Source organism: Schistocerca nitens, chromosome 5 (assembly GCF_023898315.1).
Source record: "Schistocerca nitens isolate TAMUIC-IGC-003100 chromosome 5, iqSchNite1.1, whole genome shotgun sequence".
Classification (NCBI taxonomy): Eukaryota; Metazoa; Arthropoda; class Insecta; order Orthoptera; family Acrididae; genus Schistocerca; species Schistocerca nitens.
Window position 1 is genome coordinate 563,551,315 of NC_064618.1, and position 18,577 is coordinate 563,569,891.

Below are 18,577 nucleotides of genomic sequence, written 5' to 3' on the forward strand. Positions count from 1 at the left end.
TACGAAAGAGTGGTTTCAGTGAAAAGAATGAACACATGGTTCAACCAACAGAAAAATTACCCATTGATTTTTTTTCACTTTAAAAGAAAGAATGAATAATTCAGTCAATATGCAATGCTACAACAGTGTCAAATCTTTTCATTTGACTGCTAACACACCGATTGCTTTCACTCAAAGAAAGTAAATGTATAGTAATCCAACTGATACGCAAAATACAACTGAGTGACACGATTTTGTTTTCTTTCAGTTGCTCCCACATGCTGGTTTCAATCAAAGAATGAATGAGTAGTACGAACAACTGAATCGATCGTTTTCATTCAGTTGCTCCCACAGACTAGTTTTACTCAAAAGAATGAATGAATATTTCAACTGATACATGTAACTACAACCAAATGAATCAACCGTTTTCCAAGAACCAAAAGAATCGATTGTTTTCATTTGGGTGTTCCCATCACTACCGCTGTACTGTAAGAATGATGCGGGTGACAACGAAAGGGCTCCTGCTATGAAAAGAAATGGCATCTCAGAAGCATCAGTTCTGGTTGTTGGGCTGTATGGTGGGTGACAGTTAGGTTGGTATCGCAATGCTGTCCGGAGTGTCTCCAGACATATCTTCGCTTGTCATTGGGTCTCAATTTGAAGTTGGAATCGTCACTGAAGACAATTCTACTCCAGTCAATGAGATGATTTCAGGCCAAAGACTTGTCTGGAGACGTCTTGGACAGTGATGGGATACCAAGCTGTCAGTCGCCTTACAGTCTGACAACCACGAGTGGTCGTCTGCGGTATTATTTCTTTTCAGAGCACGACCCTTTAACTTTTACAGCTTAAAACGTTACTTCCCAGAATTTATATTACCTCTTTTTATATAAACAAAGATCCTGTAACTTACCAAACGAAAGTCGAAAGCGTTGGTACGTTGATAGAGACAATAACAAACACAAACACACACACAAATTTCAAGCTTTCGCAACCCATGGTTGCTTCATCAGGAAAGAGGGAAGGAGAGGGAAAGACAAAAGGATGTGGGTTTTCGTCTTTCCCTCTCCTTCCCTCTTTCCTGATGAAGCAACCATGGGTTGCGAAAGCTTAAAATTTGTGTGTTTGTTAGTGTCTTTTCTTATTGTGTCTATCTACCGGCGCTTTCTAAGTTCCTTGAAAAGTGTAAAAGCAGGGTTTCACTGTACACACAGAAGTAAGATGTGCTCCTGGGCACATGTACCAGTGATATAATGTAAAAAGAAGCTGGTAGCTTAAGAGGGGTCCTTGAAAATGACCAAAGGTCAAAATTCATTCTCGAAACACACTGAGTGTTCTCTTTGTAACTGATATACCACAACAAGCTACAAACTACCATATCACAGAAACTGAATTAGTGAAGTGGAAATGCCTGCGTTGCATTCTCTCCATTCACTAACGCAAGCTATATTAACTCTGCACCATCAGCCCAGCACGAGCAATCGCAGCTCACCTGCTGAGCCCGAGTCCATACCTTGTTCCATTGCACACAAACAGCCTCTATCCTTCATAAAATATGCTTTAATAACTTAATGGGACACATCAGGGAAAATATCTAAAATTGGTGCTTTAATGGACAAACTCTGTCTTTTTTGAAAGTTATCTTGGTATAGGAAACCACCTAAATTATTTCACATGGCTCATCACTACCATTACACATCCAAAATAATTTTTTTTTTTTTTTTACCAAAACACTGTACAATTTGACCACTAGACAAGGCTTCATAACCTGCAAAATAAATTGATATTATTTGGCATTCTGTTTGTGTTGCACCTGATACTCTAACTTTAGAAATGCACTTAGAAGTGATTGGTTTACAAAGCTGCATTCTTCTCAAGGACAGATATTACAGTAGCACAAGTTTGCCCCAATGGTACGAGCAGAAGAGTATCCCAAAATACACAGAAATGCAGCCATCATATCTATAATTTGGTCAGCATTTGGTTGTAATAAGCTTTGCTCGTTCATGAAAAGGGAAAAAACTTCACAACCCAACACTAAAGGGGTCTTCTGTGTGTGACACAAATATTTTCTCACTTATGAATAAAAAGAAATCTCATGTTCCACAAACGTAACTCATTAACAGTTTTCCATTAAATGGATGCTGTAACAATATTATTTCCTCAGTACACTAAGCACTTTGCCCACCTAGCCCACTGGCGGGGTGCAGAATGCGCGTGGACTCTCAATACTGAATGCCCCTTGCCCTAAGGCAATGTAAAAAATGACTATAAATTCACAACACCACAGAAAACACTTCTAGAGTACTACCTGATTAGACCATCCTTATTGGTATCAGTTTCGGAAAACACATGTTCTCTCATTCTTTCCATTTCCTCCACTCGTTCTCTCATGTCAGCGTCTGGTGCTCCAGATTTATACAGCTTGTCCAGTTCCTTCAAAAATAGTGCTTTTACCTCTTGTTCATCCCAAGCACCATTTCCATCCAAATCTGTAAAAATAATAATAAAGTTACTTAACTTTATGCTACGTTTTATTGGTATGCAATAGTCAGTTTATAATACACCTTATATTAACTAGCAACATCTGATTGTTACCAATAACCAGTCAATACTATCTTATTAACAGATGGCAAGTTGATACACAAAGGCATTAGAGTGTATGGACTTTGGCCAGGGGTAATTTGAGGCTCTGAATGGTTCTCTGATGGGAGCATCTCTGACACCAGGGAGCAAGAGTTTAGTGTATCACTGACAGCAAGGTCTTTAGACATGAAACACTTGCTTTCCTGGAGAACTGCAATTATTTAAGGGACAATTCCAGCATTCATCCTGAAGTAATTTAGGGAAATCTTTTGACACCTTTACACGGACCATAAAAATCACACACTTTTGACAATATATCCCAATAATGTTGTTTGGTAACATTGTGGCTACATGTACAACAACATTAACGGCCACTGCTGTCTGGCAATGTTGGTGGTTATACATTTCTAAGCCAGAGGTGTTTACACGGCGACCCTTACTGATCGACAAAAAAAAAAAAAAGATGAACATGAGGTAGTGGAAGTGAGTGTGGCTTTCCTGCTTTTACGTCACACAAGGAATAAAGTTAGAAATAATAAGAGACATTGGACTTTGAGGATGTGTTCTTTTTTAGGTAAGCTGAATGCTTCAAAAAAATGTAACTCGTGAACTGACACTGGATACATACATTTTCTGAATGGCAAAACATGATTTCAAATATCTCGTACAAGTGGTCCAAGAACTGCCAAAACCAACACATACATGGAAGAGTGTATACCAGTTACAACCCAGCTGGCAATCACCCTTCACTTGTTAACTACTGGCGGTTCTAGAAACTTTAACGTACCTCTTTAAAGAGCACTATTCATCAATAAACCTCTTGGTACCAGAAGTATGCAATGCTTTGGTAGGATAAATGAAGGATTTCATTATGGTAAGTTGGAATAAGGATACTGTTTTTATTTATGCTTTATTTTTTTTCACCCGCACACCACTGTTTACACTATCAATTCCTGCTTCAGGCCCATCTCGAGAAATATGAAACTCATGGTATCAAATGTGAACTATGTGACTGAAGAGCTGCCTACACTTCCACTCTTCCTTGGCATCATTTTTACATTGCATGTGACTTGGTTTGAAGACTTCGGAATTTTTTGTGTGCTTCGTCAGATGCAATTCTAAGTTCATCAGCAACAGCTTGCCAACAATCCTTTTTCTGACTGTGAACTTTCTATACATTATTTTCGACAATCCATAGCTCTGGTCCTAGACAAACTGTGTTTATGAAATTCTTAATTCTCTCATTTGTCCACTTCTCTGTTGCTGTGCACAACTAATGAATGACCATATGTAAACTTTCAAACAAAAGCGAGACACTATTGTGGCTGCAGCACTGTTAATGAGAGAAGTAGAAAGCAAAGGTGAGGCGGAAGGGAAGCATTTTGAGACAGGGAGAGAGATAGATATTGCAATGTAATATGAAATATTCTCCACCTTTGATGGCAAACACCCTTAACCCCACAGTAATACATTGACAACTGCCAGGCAGTAAAATATGACCTGTAGTAAAAGCACCTTTAGAAAAAGTTAATCGAAGTGGCAAAAGTTAATCGAAGTGGCCGGATGGATATTGTAAATCTGTTTTTCCCAAGTACGAGTCTAGTTCCTTAACTGTTACGCAGCCTCACTCAGCAGTACATCTTGGGAAGAGCATAAAAAAGTGAGGGTACCTGAGTAGATGAGCTATTTCCTAACATAAATTCCAATATTCTAAGACTTTGAAGTTAAGGAAATATCAATGTTTTTAACAGGAAATCTTAACTAGTGCAAAAAATCTGTTATGTTGTTTCAAAGCAACAAAGCAGTGTCTCCTGTTTAGATGTGATATTATGAACAATCCACAATATATATTTAAAACTTTTATTCATCTTCGTTCTGGAACAACTGAAGTTGAGCTTTTGTGTGCCAAATCCATACGCTTACCGGCAGATGTGACGACAGCTTTCACTCCTCTTCAGGTGTGCCAAGTTACTGCTACAAAGTACAAGCAAAATTCTTGAAACTGATGGTTCTTATAAGAATGAGCATGGTAATCGTGATACATCTCATTTTTTCATAGCAGGATACTGCACTATATCAAATACTTCCACATGAAGTTTGCCTAGAGGTCACTGGTCATGTCCGTAGGCTGAATAACGTGAACTTCAAACTGCTTAATGTTTTATTGGCAACAAAAGCTGTCAGTAGTGTTGAAGTTTTAAGCTTATGTTTTCTGACACACTGATACAGATGGCAACTGTATTCTTACATACATGCATGATAAACTTTTATTTATGCTCTGACTTCGTTTATATGCTGCAGCATATGTTTCAAATGATTGTGCATGGTTGGAACTGCACAGCACAGCAGTGTTAGCATAATGTCAGGCAATTGAAAGTGTAGAGATCAGCCTGCAAACTGGAAAATTGTTCTGTGAACAACAGATCGTTTGATGATCACAAAAGAATAAAGAATTATATGCACCACCTTGACTGAAAGCCTAGCAAGAACTTGGTATTGACAGAATTATCTTGTTGAATCCAGTCACAGCCAATAACACTCATTAGTATCATTTAATAGAGATATTTATGTTCATACACTGTATCGTGGGCGACTATAATGAGATTGCAGCCATAACTTCACAAAGAATAAGGAGACCCTAAAGTTGTCAGCACACGGGGCATGCTTTTGGATGTCAACATAGAGCATGGTGAGTGCAACATGCTGCTGAACAGTCAGAAACAATGTGACTTGTGGATATGGTACTACTTCTCAATGTGGTATATGCAATCGCATCGTGCTCCAGCTGCAGTTGGCACCTGTATCTGGCTCGTACATCACACTGTTCACAAACTGGATGCACACTGTTCACAAACTGGATGCATGCAAACTTGCTACATTAGCTCTATTAAAACACACACTTGCTTCCTTGTCCAAATTCTAGTCATATTGTTCTGCCTGTAGTATACAAAAATAAAAACTTCAGTATCCATGGACATGTTATGAGGCAAAAAGGGAAATACCACGTCCAGTCAATAAATACATCGGCTTAAAAAAGTTCCATTAAAATTAATGCAATACAAATTTACAATAGCTTTTCACATAAGATAAGAAATTATTTAATCATACTCTTTAGTAAAACACTAAGGTCATTCTTACTTGATCACTGTTCCTATTCAGCAGCAGAATCTTTGCAAAATGTGAATTACAAAACTTAAAACAAGAAAGTGCAAAATATCTTGCTGCAAGTAGTGAAAGCTGTCTTGTAGAATAAGCCAATTGAACAAACTCACTCCTTGGAAAGAGCAGCACTTATATTCACATAACATTGAATATTATAGAATATTTTTCTATTACACTAATAAAGTATCAGAACTGATAAAAAAATGAGAATGCTAGTAAAATATTTTTTGGACTCAGTGAGACACAAACCAGTAATGCACCATCCGAAACCTTACAATTCTATGAAGCTACTCGTTTCACTATACGGACCACCAATTTTGTATGACCACACTTTATGTCTTACTATATCCCGAAAGCTTTAATCCTAGATATATTATCTTTAATCCTAGATATGTTATTAACTGACATTTAATTATAGCAAATTGTACCAAGAACATTGCGTTTCTTATGGGTCCTCAGTGTGCCACTGCTTTGAAACAGCACACTTTCATAATACGGAAGTTACAAAAATTCTTTCGCCACCAATATGATGTTTTACCATTGTTTGACACAGATGGAAAAAACTCACAATACCATGAAGGAATTGTGCAACATAAATGAAAGTTGGTAGGTGTTATGCCTGTTCAGCTCTTGTGTTAATCGCATAAGAGTGGTACTACTAGCTTCACTATGAGGATGCAGCTCATGTTTGCTTTAAATACATTCTGTAATGGTCATGATCACTAGTTACCTTTGAGACTGAATGTGTTGACTTGATGTTAGTCAAGAATACATTTAAGGTGACAATAACACTATTATCAACACCTCACTGTGTTTGAATGAGGTTGTGTAATAGGGCTATGAGAAGCTGGATGTTCCTTTTGTGATGCTGCAGAAAGATTCAGCAGGGATGTAGCCACTATACGATTCCTGGTAGCAGTGGTCACGAGAATGTACAGTTGCAAAAAGATTGGGCTCCAGGTGGCCGCGTGGCACTACCAAAAGGGGAGACCATCGTGTTCAGCATGTGACTCTGATGCATTGTACTACTATATCTGCAGTAGCAATTTGAGCAGCAGTCGCCACCACATTGACATAATGAACTGTTATAAATCAGTTTACTATAAGAGCAGATCTGAGCCAGGTGCTGTTGCGAGCATTCCACTGACCTCATATCACCGCCGTTTGTGACTTCATTGGTGTCAAGCAAGAGCTGATTGGATGGCAGGATGCATGTCTATTGTGTTTTCTGATGAAAGTTGGTTCTGCCTTGGTGCCAGTGATGGCCATATGTTGGTCAGTAGGAGGCCAGCTGAGGGTCTGCAACCAATCTGTCTGCATGCTAGACACACTAGAAGTACACCTGGAGTTATGGTCTAGAGTGTGATTTTCTATGACAGCAGGAGCACTCTTGTGGTTATCCCATGCGCCATGACTGCAGACCTGTACTCCACCTGTTGATTCAACCTGTTGTGCTGCCATTTGTGAACAGCATTCCAGTGAAGGGGGGGGGGGGGGGGGGGAGGAGTGTTTTTCAACAAGATAATCTTGCCCACACACTGCTGTAGCAATACAACATGCTCTACTGAGTGTCGACATCATGTCTTGGCTTGCTCTATCACCAGATCTGTCTCCAATCAAGCACATATGAGACTTCATCACCCGACAACTCCAGTGTCTTCCACAAACATTAACTGTCCCTGTATTGATCGACCAAGTGCAACAGCCATGGAACTCCATCTCAAAAACTGACATCCAACACCCGTATAACACAAAGCACGCACATTTGCATGCTTGCATTCAAGATTCTGGCAGTTACATCAGTTTGTAATGGCTGACCTTGCACTTACATTAACCTGTGATCTTGCAATTTTTTTCCGTCAGTGTATTACAGCAAAGCACACAATTAATGACGGGTTTTCGAGAGATCTTCAATTTGCTGATGCCTAAAAACTGCTTATATACAATGGGCTTCAACTGAAAGCCACTATGGCATCTTTTGACTCTGTACTGAAGAGATGGTGGGCATGTAATATAGGTGGCATTCTTCCATATCACTGGGTGTACAAACGCACATTCAGAATGTTATGCTAAATTTTTTCTGCACATTTAGAAAGACTCCCCAATGTGCTTATCCCACACTATCTCAGCATGCTCAGCATTCAAAAGCACATTCATGTTCTGACAGTCATGTATTTGATTCAATACAGATGTCAGAGCAAAGGTAAACAGTGAGTGTTTTGTGTTCACACTAAATATATATTCTTCATGGACTTTATGTTTGTAGTTGTTATGTAACCAGTTTAATGCTCAGCTCTTTACTGAAAAGCTATTTGTGCATGTTTTTTTTTTTTTGTGTGTATATTAAAGCCAATAAGTTTAAGCAAAGGGTTAGCCTAAATGAGCATTAGGTTTCAAAGCACTGTTTATTGACATGTAAACAACACACAAAGATGAATGATACATGGAAAGATACACATACTCGGCACTTTTAAAAAGATTTGCCCCGTGGCTCGTGTACGCACTAAATGGAAGGCCTGTGATAGCACTCTATAAGATGGTGGCAATGCAGGAGAAGAGTTTTTATGTATTACAATGGGTACCAGGTGTTCAGTTTACATTCATACACAAATATGGAAAAGCTCAGCCTGGTTACCAGAGCATTTTGTGTTGATTATGCCAATTTTGCGATACTTCTTGTTTGTGTAATGGGAAAAGCGTGGGGCAACCACATGTCTCAGAGGAAATCATGGAGTGCATTAGACAGAGCTTCATGTGCAGCCCACAAAAATCAACTGTTTGTGCAAGCTGTCCAGGGCATTCTGCAAAAAACAGTGTGGAATGTTTTGCAATACATTTGCATTTCAAACCCAACCATTTACAACTGATACAACAACTGATCCTAGATGATTATGCCTACCGATCAAAGTTTTTTACCCAAATGCAGCAAGCTATGGAAGACGGTGGTGATTCTGCAGGGACATTGGTATTCAGTGGCAAGGCAACTTTCAACCTGTCAGGATAAGTGAGTCGTCACAATGTGGAGTACAAATTGCTACATGTCCCAAGGGTGTGAAGCTGGAAAGGGATTCGCCAAAACTGAGTGTCTTCTGTGTCACATCCAAGACAAAGGTGCATGGCCCCTTTTTCTTCATTGAGCAGATGGTGACACGTGTGTACCTGGATACATGCAGTTATGGTTGCTGTCAAAAATTGCTGTTGACTATTCTACTTTCATCTTTCAACAGGACAGGGCTCCCCAACAATTGTCCACACCTTCGTCAACAGAGAACTGCCACACTGCTGAATAGGATGCGCTGATCTGGATGATATTCCTCTAGTACAACCCACAATTCCCCCCCCCCCCAACTTTTGAGTTTCTTTTTTCCCCTCTGGTTGGGGATGGGCATGACATAGGGGATAACAAATACCATAATTCTGGCACACTCATTTAGTACCGTTATCTCTTGGGTAATTTGCTCAATGACCTCAACTGACTCCAAGTTAATAATGTTACTGGCCTCATGTCAAGTCAATGGGCTAACCAGATTTTTGTAATTTGTTTGCCTAACGGCAGCCTCCATTTCACTAGTAACTTTTAAGTCAGCAGTTAATATCCAATCAACGATTGATTCGTACCCAACACAACTCTGAAACTGCTGTCAAAACTGGTGGAAAACCAATGCGCCTCCCAAGATCAACCTAGTAGGTAGATATTAGCAACTGTCATGTATCACATAAATCAGCTCAGAAAATCATGGTAATCAATAACCTTTTGACATATACAAGTATCTGCAATTGCTATTTGGCGTCACTTTTGTAGACTGTCTGCAAACTGAAAAGTGAGTAGACACAGGCTATTTCACAAGGTTATGCCAACCTTTCTGCATTATGCTTGTAAATCAGTGACAAACCATGAGCAGACATGCCTGGATGGTGTATATTTTCCACTAAACGCACACAAACCAAATCTACGTAAATCACTGCACGGTGTGCTGCACAGTTAGATGTCATCATGTATGACAGATTTAGTGTTGTTCTGGGAAAGGCTGTTCCCTCCCTCCCAAGTGCTGCTTGCTCTTTAGCTTACAGACTATACATGATCCAGTTTCCCACACTGCACCAAGTTGCATTGTGGTTTGGAATGAACATTAAGCTTTCGTTCAAAGGACAGCGAAAGCAATGGTGTACCTCCTTCAATACAACCATATCTAGTAAAGCACTGTGGTGTTTAAACCAACCTTCGAGTTACTGGTAGCAATACCTTTAACTAAAGAAGTTGGTGCAATCTATACCAGAAGGGTGGCTGCAGTCTGAACTTAAGCATTTGAGATACATTCACAGAATACAGTTACAGATTTAAAGGTATGACATAGAAATTCTTGTGAAACAAATACAAAAATAATTCATGACTTTGGGAAGAGGTCAACCTATTAATATTTCTGTGAGGTTGTAATCAACAGAATAAGCTCCACAATTCTTATGCATAAATTAAGACCATTGTTTTAAGCAGTACAAAAGATATGATTAACCTACTGTTAAACATAGCTCACACCTCAAAAGTTCCTGCTGTTTACAGTATTCCCTGTGAATCTGGCAGTAATGTTTTAGGCAAACTATTGGAGCTGTCAGTAAGTAATGTACACAACATGCATGCCACATAAAGCAAAGGGCATTAAACAAATTGGTTGTGCTACGGTGTTGAGAGTAAACATAAAAACAAAGAATTTGAAAATGAAAATTGAGGCCCATGTTAAAGATATTGGAAATTTTTTATAATAAGATGGCAGACAAGGTATTTTTTGACAATCGATTTTATGAAAGATTAACAAATACAAAGAGAGTGGTGGAATAAATTAGATTGAGAAATCTGGCTGCACACCAATCACAGAGTGCAAGGAACTCTCTGTTTCAAGGGTGCCAATAATGATAAGAATTTATAGTGCCTGTCCCATGTGCCCACTGAGTTCAGTGGCATATCGGAGTTGAGATGACCCTCACTGTTTGATTACTCTTCTTGTACATGCATGCTTTCAGCCCCTCTCTCTAAAGTTCAATACAATTTTGTGATCCGCCTATTGAAAGTTATTGCTAAATTAATTTTGGAAGTCTATGTCTGGATAGTAGTCTATTGTCAAGCAGTTGTAGTTGTTAGATGTTCCACAAGAATTGTGAACAGCAATTCCAGAGGATGGAAATGGGCAGATTTGAACCTCTTCCTTAAAACGTCACTTAGCTTGCAAGGAAAACTTTGTTTAAAGTTCGTGATTGAGGACATGTACAATAAAGTGAAATGCTCTTGGCAGTTTTCAAGGTTACAGCTAAGTGACTACATTTTTCTTTTGTATTCTGATGGAACCAGTTGCTAATTGGCCATGTCAGTACTGGTAACTAACAATGAAATAACTGCTGACTACCGAGTTATACACTGACAAGTGTCCAAGCATAATTTGTGGGAGTCCATGAAACACATTATATGTAATATAAAAAATCTAGACAGAATTAGAAGCACAGTTACACTTTTTTTTCTTTATTGTTGGACATTAGGTGAGTATGGAGGATAAAGCATCATAATAAGTGTTGCTTTTGACCAAAAATTAGTTTTTAAAGGCTCCAGCTTTTCACAATGTAATTACAAGGGTCCTGGAACTCAGAATGTTTAAGAAACACTGTATTAAAGCATCCTACACAGCAATGGCAGAAAAATTATCTACAATTCCAATCCTCCATCATCCCAACAAAGGAAAACCACAGGGCGAGTCAGTTTGCCTAACAACAAAACAATACCCAGTGTGAGTACACTCACTGAAGTGGATGACATTTAAAACACAAAGGCCATGAACAACCTACGAGCATTCTCTTGAACATCTGAACTCAAGTGTGTGAAGACGCAGTTGCAGCATGTTGGCCACAGAGAGTAAATTATTTTAAGTGTTAATACAACTAAATGTAAAACAGGGTGCATACGCGGACAAGGAAAAAAAAATTCCCAGATTTCCCGGTTAAAAGTACACTTTCTCCCAGATGAAAACACACTTTTTCAGTGTTATTAAGTGACAGTATATTTTCCCTCGGAATTGTAAAACTTATCAATCCTTTGAATGGTTATGTTTTTATACATGGGCGTAGAATTTCCCAGCACTTTAGAAAATGAAACTCAGGGAAGAAAACACCTTTTGGAAAGATTTTTGATGTGTAGCAACATGTACGCTGCATATTTTCATATTACAAAAGTATAAATTCGAATTCCAACAAACACCGCATGTTACTTTCCGAACCATCGTAATCGAGATTGCGATGTGCTTTTGTAAGCCAGTCATAGCTCATGTCACGTGATCCCGCCAGCCGATGACAGCGAATATTCAGACCACAGGACACGTGATGTAGTCAGCTAATAGCAACATCACTGTTAAGTAGCACGAATACACAAACAGGAAAAGTTAATGTTTTAAATTAATATACATAGTGTTGCTACAAGAAAAGCAAAGCTTTCACATATAATATTGGTCTCTAAGGTTAATAAGCTGCAAGAGAAGATAAGCTTTCACATATAATGTTGATATTTTTTGCGCGTGTTACACTTTAAGATACATCACACAAATGTGCGAGTAAAATTTTTAGCCGAGTCCAGTGAGTGACTTGTCCTCAAAGTTTTCCACAAATAAATTAACTACCATAAAGGAGAGATAGCTTCCCGTAGCACTACATCAATTTGCTCATAATAACAACATGAATGTCTGATTTTCTGGGCTCGAAATACTTCTAAGTGGTTCGTCATCAAACGCTCTGTGATTTAAGAAATTCATTGTACATACTTGCACATAGTTCAACTTGCGTAAAACAAAATTTACTTTGAAAGTAACACTTTTCAAACCACCATTCACAATATTTTCCCGCAACCTGTTAAAAATAGGTTCGTTTCAGTAGTCGTCAGAGAGCGCCAGATAACAGGTGCCACCACGCTTTGGCAGCTGCTATGAAGCAGGAATTCCGGATGTTCGTACGTGTAAAACATTAAAAGATCTTACATTATGTCATGAAAGATAAAGACATCAGAGGATACTCCAAGAGCATCGAAATTTTGTGAAACATACTAAAATGGCACATTTAAACTGCATACTTAAAGAGCACATTCGTATGTCCAGATTCCCAATGAAGTAGGCCTTGGCCTGATATTAAGCTTTTCAGTGTGGGTTTCGGGATGTAATTTTTCTTGGAGTACCAGTACTGCATTAATTCATTTTTGATTCTTTATTATACTAGCTAGAAGATGAAAATATGCGTTTGAAATGCAGCGAGCAGTTGAAATTGGCCAATAGTGTGGAACTAAACACTTTGTTTCAAACACATTGACTGCCTCAGTGTAAAAGATTAATAAAACCAAATTTCTTTAGCAAACCAACAAAAATAATTTCATTGTTCTACAAGGCGATTAATGCATGGCTGTCAGAAAAGTGGAAATAAAATAAAATCTGAAAGTAATAACATATATTAGCCTTCCGTAATTATGTGAATGTATTTTAATTCACTTGATAGCGCCCGGCTACAGAAATCCATTTTGTTTTCATTTGACATGAGAGCGGTAAACGAAGAGGAAACAGCAAAATCACTAAATGTGAACACAGGTCACGTGGAGACCACACACTTCCTCACTATAACTCAGACTGCTCTGCGCATCAGCCTCGGATCTATGATATTTCCGAACCGAGGCAATACTAAGATAGTGGCGCCACCCCCACTCTGGTAGTCTGAATCTATGGATTTCCCTAGTAATTATAACAACACTGATCATTCACAAACCCAAACAACAACATAATCAGACAGTGATTGGTGTTCACACGTTCGGCTTTCCTCCACTCAGCTTGTATAGCTTGGACCCCTTTTGCCTGCAGGAAAGAGTCTCAGTGTGACAAATAAAACAGTTGTAACAGGAAACAAGGTTCGAGCATTCCTATTGTAGGGGCCACAATATTACTGCATACCAAAAAACAGAAAATTTTACCCAATTTTTTAACAGTGGTTTTATTTTATGTTGCAAACTACTATGTGGGAATCCATGGAATAGAAGGTGTACCATACATACTGAACATAAAAAACCAAAATTTTCTGACTGTTTAAAATAATGCGTACCATGAAGGTAGAAGAATGTTTTTGGGTCAAATTCCTGATTGTCCATATGATCCTGTTTCTGCCATACCTCTTCAAGCTGTTGCTTGCTACCAGGATGGTGGAGCTGTAACAATAAGGACATAGTTAGGATTACTTTCAGACCTTAATGAAAGTAAAAAATTAATTCATTTCTTGAAGCACTAACACAGCACTAGTTCTTGCGTAATACTAATAATGACCATTGGTGCATAAGAGAAAATAAGAATACAATTGTACACTAAGAGGAAAATAAGAGTCCCCAAACCAATAGTCCAACACAAATATTATACAGTTGGTAAAAGATATAAATGATTCAGAGGGATATAAATCTATGAGCAGATTATCATACATATCATCAAGAGTTTCTCATTACTTCAGTTTGTTGCGACAAATGTTCACAGCATTTGGTCTAAAATAAAAGATCACTCAAAATACAATCTCCTCATGCCCTGCATGTGCTTCACTGGGACTAAATCTGAAGGTCACACTGTATGCATAATTACTACCCTACAAAATTGTTAAGGCTTTAGTGGCCACTTGTTGAGAAACTGCCTATTGGCTTCTGTCTCGGGTTCTTCGGCCGACGTTCATCTAATGATTTTTCTGACGTTTTGCCAGCACGAGTGGCTGGCATTGTAAAATGCTTCACCCCCCATTACCAGTGGTGAACTGGAGCCGAGCTCGCGGGCGCAGACTATATGTACCCGGCGCGCCAACGTCCGAGGGCTTCTCCGTGGTCATTTCCGGCGCGGTTCTCCTCTTGCTACCTGCGACGGTCATTCGCTGCAGTACGGGAAGCCAGGATCCGTTTACCTTAAGGCTTTTCTCTTTCTAGTTCAAACTGTTCGCGTGTTTTTGTATTTCTACAGCTTCTCTGAACAAGCGCGTGTGATAGTGCTTCTCTACAGCCAGAACTTCCGTATCTGCGAATTTTATTACGTGTTCGGTCTCATTCAGTGCGTGCTCTGCCACGGCCGATTTCTCCACCTGCCCCAACCTGCAATGTCGCTTATGCTCTTTGATCCTGGTGTTGATGGATCGTCCAGTCATTCCGACAAACTTTTCCGCATGTGCATGGTATACGGTATATTCCCGACATTGCAAGTGGGTCTCTTTTCTCCTTCCCCGATCAAAGACAGTCTCTGATCTTCCTTGTCGGTTTGAAAATCGTCTTTACGCCATGTTTGCGCAATATACGGCCGTTTCTGTCCGCCACTCTGGGAATGTATGGCAGAAAGGCCGTACCCGACTTTTTTTTCTGGTTCCTTACTTCGCCAAGTGTTTGGCTCTGTGACACTTCTAATATAATTTGTGGAGTACCCATTGCTCCTCAGGACAGTTTTCAGGTGTTGCATTTCTCATTTGAGGTGTTGCGGCTCACATATTCGTCCTGCTCTCGTTACGAGCATACTAATCATGCCTCTTTTCTGGCTTGGGTGGTGGTTTGACAGTTTGTGCAGGTATCGGTAGGTGTGTGTCGGTTTTCGATACACGCTGTGTCCCAGGTTTTCGCCGTCCCTTGTGACCAGCACATCTAGAAATGGCAGTTTCTTGTCCTTTTCTACTTCGATGGTAAATGTTATGTTGGCATGGAGGCTGTTCAAATGTCTTAGGAAGTCACCGAGCTGTTCTTCACCATGGCTCCACACCACGAAAGTATCATCGACGTACCTGTACCACATCTTAGGTTTGCAAATCACCGAGTCCAGTGCCCGTGCTTCGAATTGTTCCATGAAGTTGGCCACCACTGGACTGAGAGGACTACCCATGGCGACGCCTTCCAGCTGTTCGTAGAAATCGCCATTCCACGTGAAATAGCTCGTGGTGAGACTTGCATGGAAGAGCTTTCTGATGTCCTGCGGGAAAATGGAACTGATGTGCTCCAGAGCGTCACTGAGTGGCACTTTCGTAAATAACGAAACAACATCAAAGCTGACCAAGATGTCGTTTGGTGCAAGTTTCAGTTTCTTCAGCTTCTCAATGAAATGTCCTGAGTCCTTAATGTATGTGTCAGTCTTCCCTACGTGTGGCTGGAGCAGAGAGGCCAAGTGTTTTGCCAGTTTATATGTCGGTGATCCAGGAGCGCTAATGATCGGTCTCAGTGGAACGTTGTTCTTATGGATCTTGGGTATTCCATACAGCCGAGGTGGTAGGGCTTCTGTGTTGCGCAGGTTTCTCTGTATGTCCGCCGGCAGAGAAGATGCCTTGATTAATCGATTCGTATTCCGTGTGATACGCTGCGTCGGTTCTGCGCTTAGTTTTCGGTACGTCGTCGGATCTAATAGGTCTCACATCGTTTGCTCATAATCTTCGGTCTTCATTACGACGGTCGCATTCCCCTTATCAGCAGGCAGTACCAATATACTCTTGTCGGCGTTGAGATTCTTAATGGCTTGTACCTCTTCTTTCTTCAGGTTGCAAGCTGGTGGTTTTGCTCGGCGCAGTATCCTGGCTGTTTCCGTGCGTATTTCCTCTTCCCTTTCACAAGGAAGGGTCCGAATGGCTGCTTCGGTGTTGGCAATGATATCCTCCATAGGTATAGTTCTCGGGAGATGGCGAAATTCCCTCCTTTTTGAAGAACGGATCCTGGCTTCCCGTACTGCGGCGAATGACCGTCGCAGGTAGCAAGAGGAGAACCGCACCGGAAATGACCGCGGAGAAGCCCTCGGACGTTGGCGCGCCGGGTACATATAGTTTGCGCCTGCGAGCTCGGCTCCAGTTCACCACCGGCAATGGAGGGTGAAGCTTTGACAATGCCAGCCACTCGTGCTGGCGAAATGTCAGAAAAATCATTAGATGAACGTCGACTGAAGAACCCGAGACAGAAGCCCATAGGCAGTTTGTCAATTACTACCCTGTTGGAAAGCCCACCTCCCTGACATAAGACTGGCAACAAAATATGCTGGGTGCTGTTCCTGATGTATCTTATACTATTCAGCTTTCTCTCAATAAATACTCACTGTAGGTAACAATTTCCAACACCGTACTTCCTGGAATTGGTATTTCTTATCCATTTTAACACCACTCTTGGCACTAGGTTTTGTAAGGGGGATTGAGGAACTATACAAGGTGCTAGAGGGAAATATGAGACATGCAAACTTGAGAGGAGTTGCAGGAAAAAAGAGGGACGAGGGCACAGGGGCTATATATACCACGAGTAATAAAGTAACACTGAGAAGCAGTGAACCTAATAGCAAGAATACTAGAATGTGTAACAAATTACACTGAACATATTGACAAAATACTTAGACAATAATAACTTTGGTAGTCTTGACATAAAATAAAACTTAACAAAACAAAAATTATCTGGATTAAAAAATTCAGATACATGTGGCTGGTTGACAACCACATAAAAGCACAAATTCACATGTCAAAACCTGCTCCCTAACAATATAGGGATGAATCTTGATTCTTTACAACTTGTCAAAATTCATGCTACACTCATCCAACATCACTTAAGACTGAGGAGAAGTCTACAGTCAAGCAATTTAATACTGTCTTATCAGTATACAAAATATTATTTAAACATAATGTGGAGCAGTGATTCCACATGGGCCATATTCTGGAGGCTCTAATGCAGAAGAAAGAAACCACAGAAAGCATCCCATGCAAAGATGAACCAGAGTTCTCATTACATCTGAACGAGTGGGTGGAGGCATTCTTTTGATACCTCTTCTGCCTAGAAAGAGTGCAAGTTAAGATCAGTGTTCACGCACTGTTCAACAACTTCTGCAAGATTAGGCACTGTTCAACAACTTCTGCAAGATTAGGCAAACAACTGGAAAGGTGAATGGATGTGCTTATAATTTGACCTCTGATCAGGACTAAGATGTCTGGTACAGAGAGTCTCAACATTTTGGCTCCTTATAATGATGTTGCCTGTTTCCCTTAACTAATTCGTCTAGCAGAATTAATCAGCCACAGTTATTCGTATAACTGACAATGAATCCATTAGCGGATCCTGGGGGAGAGTGTACTCCAAACAACAGAATGATGCAGAGCTCAAATTAGGCTCAATAACAATACATTTCAATCAACACTTAAGTGCAAGCAGCAACTCAACAAACTGAAGTGGTATGAAGAGAAAAGCAAAACTACTTACAAAAATAACCAATATTAAAGAAACACCCAAATGCAAGTAATCACTTCCTTAATAATCTGTCAATGGACAAGAGTAAAACCTTGATGACTAAAAGGTATACATCGACTTTGGGAAAAAATATGAATTTTATAATAAAGTAAGAGTGAGCAGTAAACAGAACTAAATTTGAATTGTTAGAGGCAACATGCATCTAGGAAAGGTTATGTGGCCATATGCTGAGACCAGATGACATGTTGATGATAGATGATTTATGCTTCTCACTGAGAAAGAATGATTTTGCGAAAACAGAAAAGCATTGTCAGGCATTACTCCCTGAAACTCCAAACTGTCAAAAATTCTCTTGACTACTTTACCATTGCACACACAGGAAAACAAACCGTCCATAAAAAGAGTTTGTCTGCCATCTTAATGGAGTTATCAATTTGCATACCAAGAATTATGCAGAAAATTAAGTGACCACTCAAGGGATCAAATGACATATCTCTCACCTCTTGTTTCATTAGGAAGCACACAGGAAATCAAAGAAAGTTTAAACACATATTAATTTAATCTGACATATACATACCCTACATTGCTCGTTGCAATCATATCTATCTAAAATTACTACTGCTCCACTTGATA

At 39.7% G+C, this 18,577-nt stretch overlaps 1 protein-coding gene across 4 annotated transcripts in view; it reads right to left on the bottom strand.

Moving 5' to 3' along the window:
- LOC126259229 (nucleobindin-2) overlaps nt 1-18,577 on the bottom strand; it is an 88,318-nt gene that overhangs the window by 21,524 nt on the left and 48,217 nt on the right. For all 4 annotated transcript variants that reach the window (XM_049955845.1, XM_049955844.1, XM_049955843.1 and 1 more), the window contains exons 6-7: nt 13,837-13,939; nt 2,291-2,471 (exon numbers count right to left, since the gene is read on the bottom strand). In XM_049955845.1, coding sequence (XP_049811802.1) covers nt 2,291-2,471; nt 13,837-13,939 — 284 coding nt within the window. The remainder of the gene's footprint in view (nt 1-2,290; nt 2,472-13,836; nt 13,940-18,577) is intronic.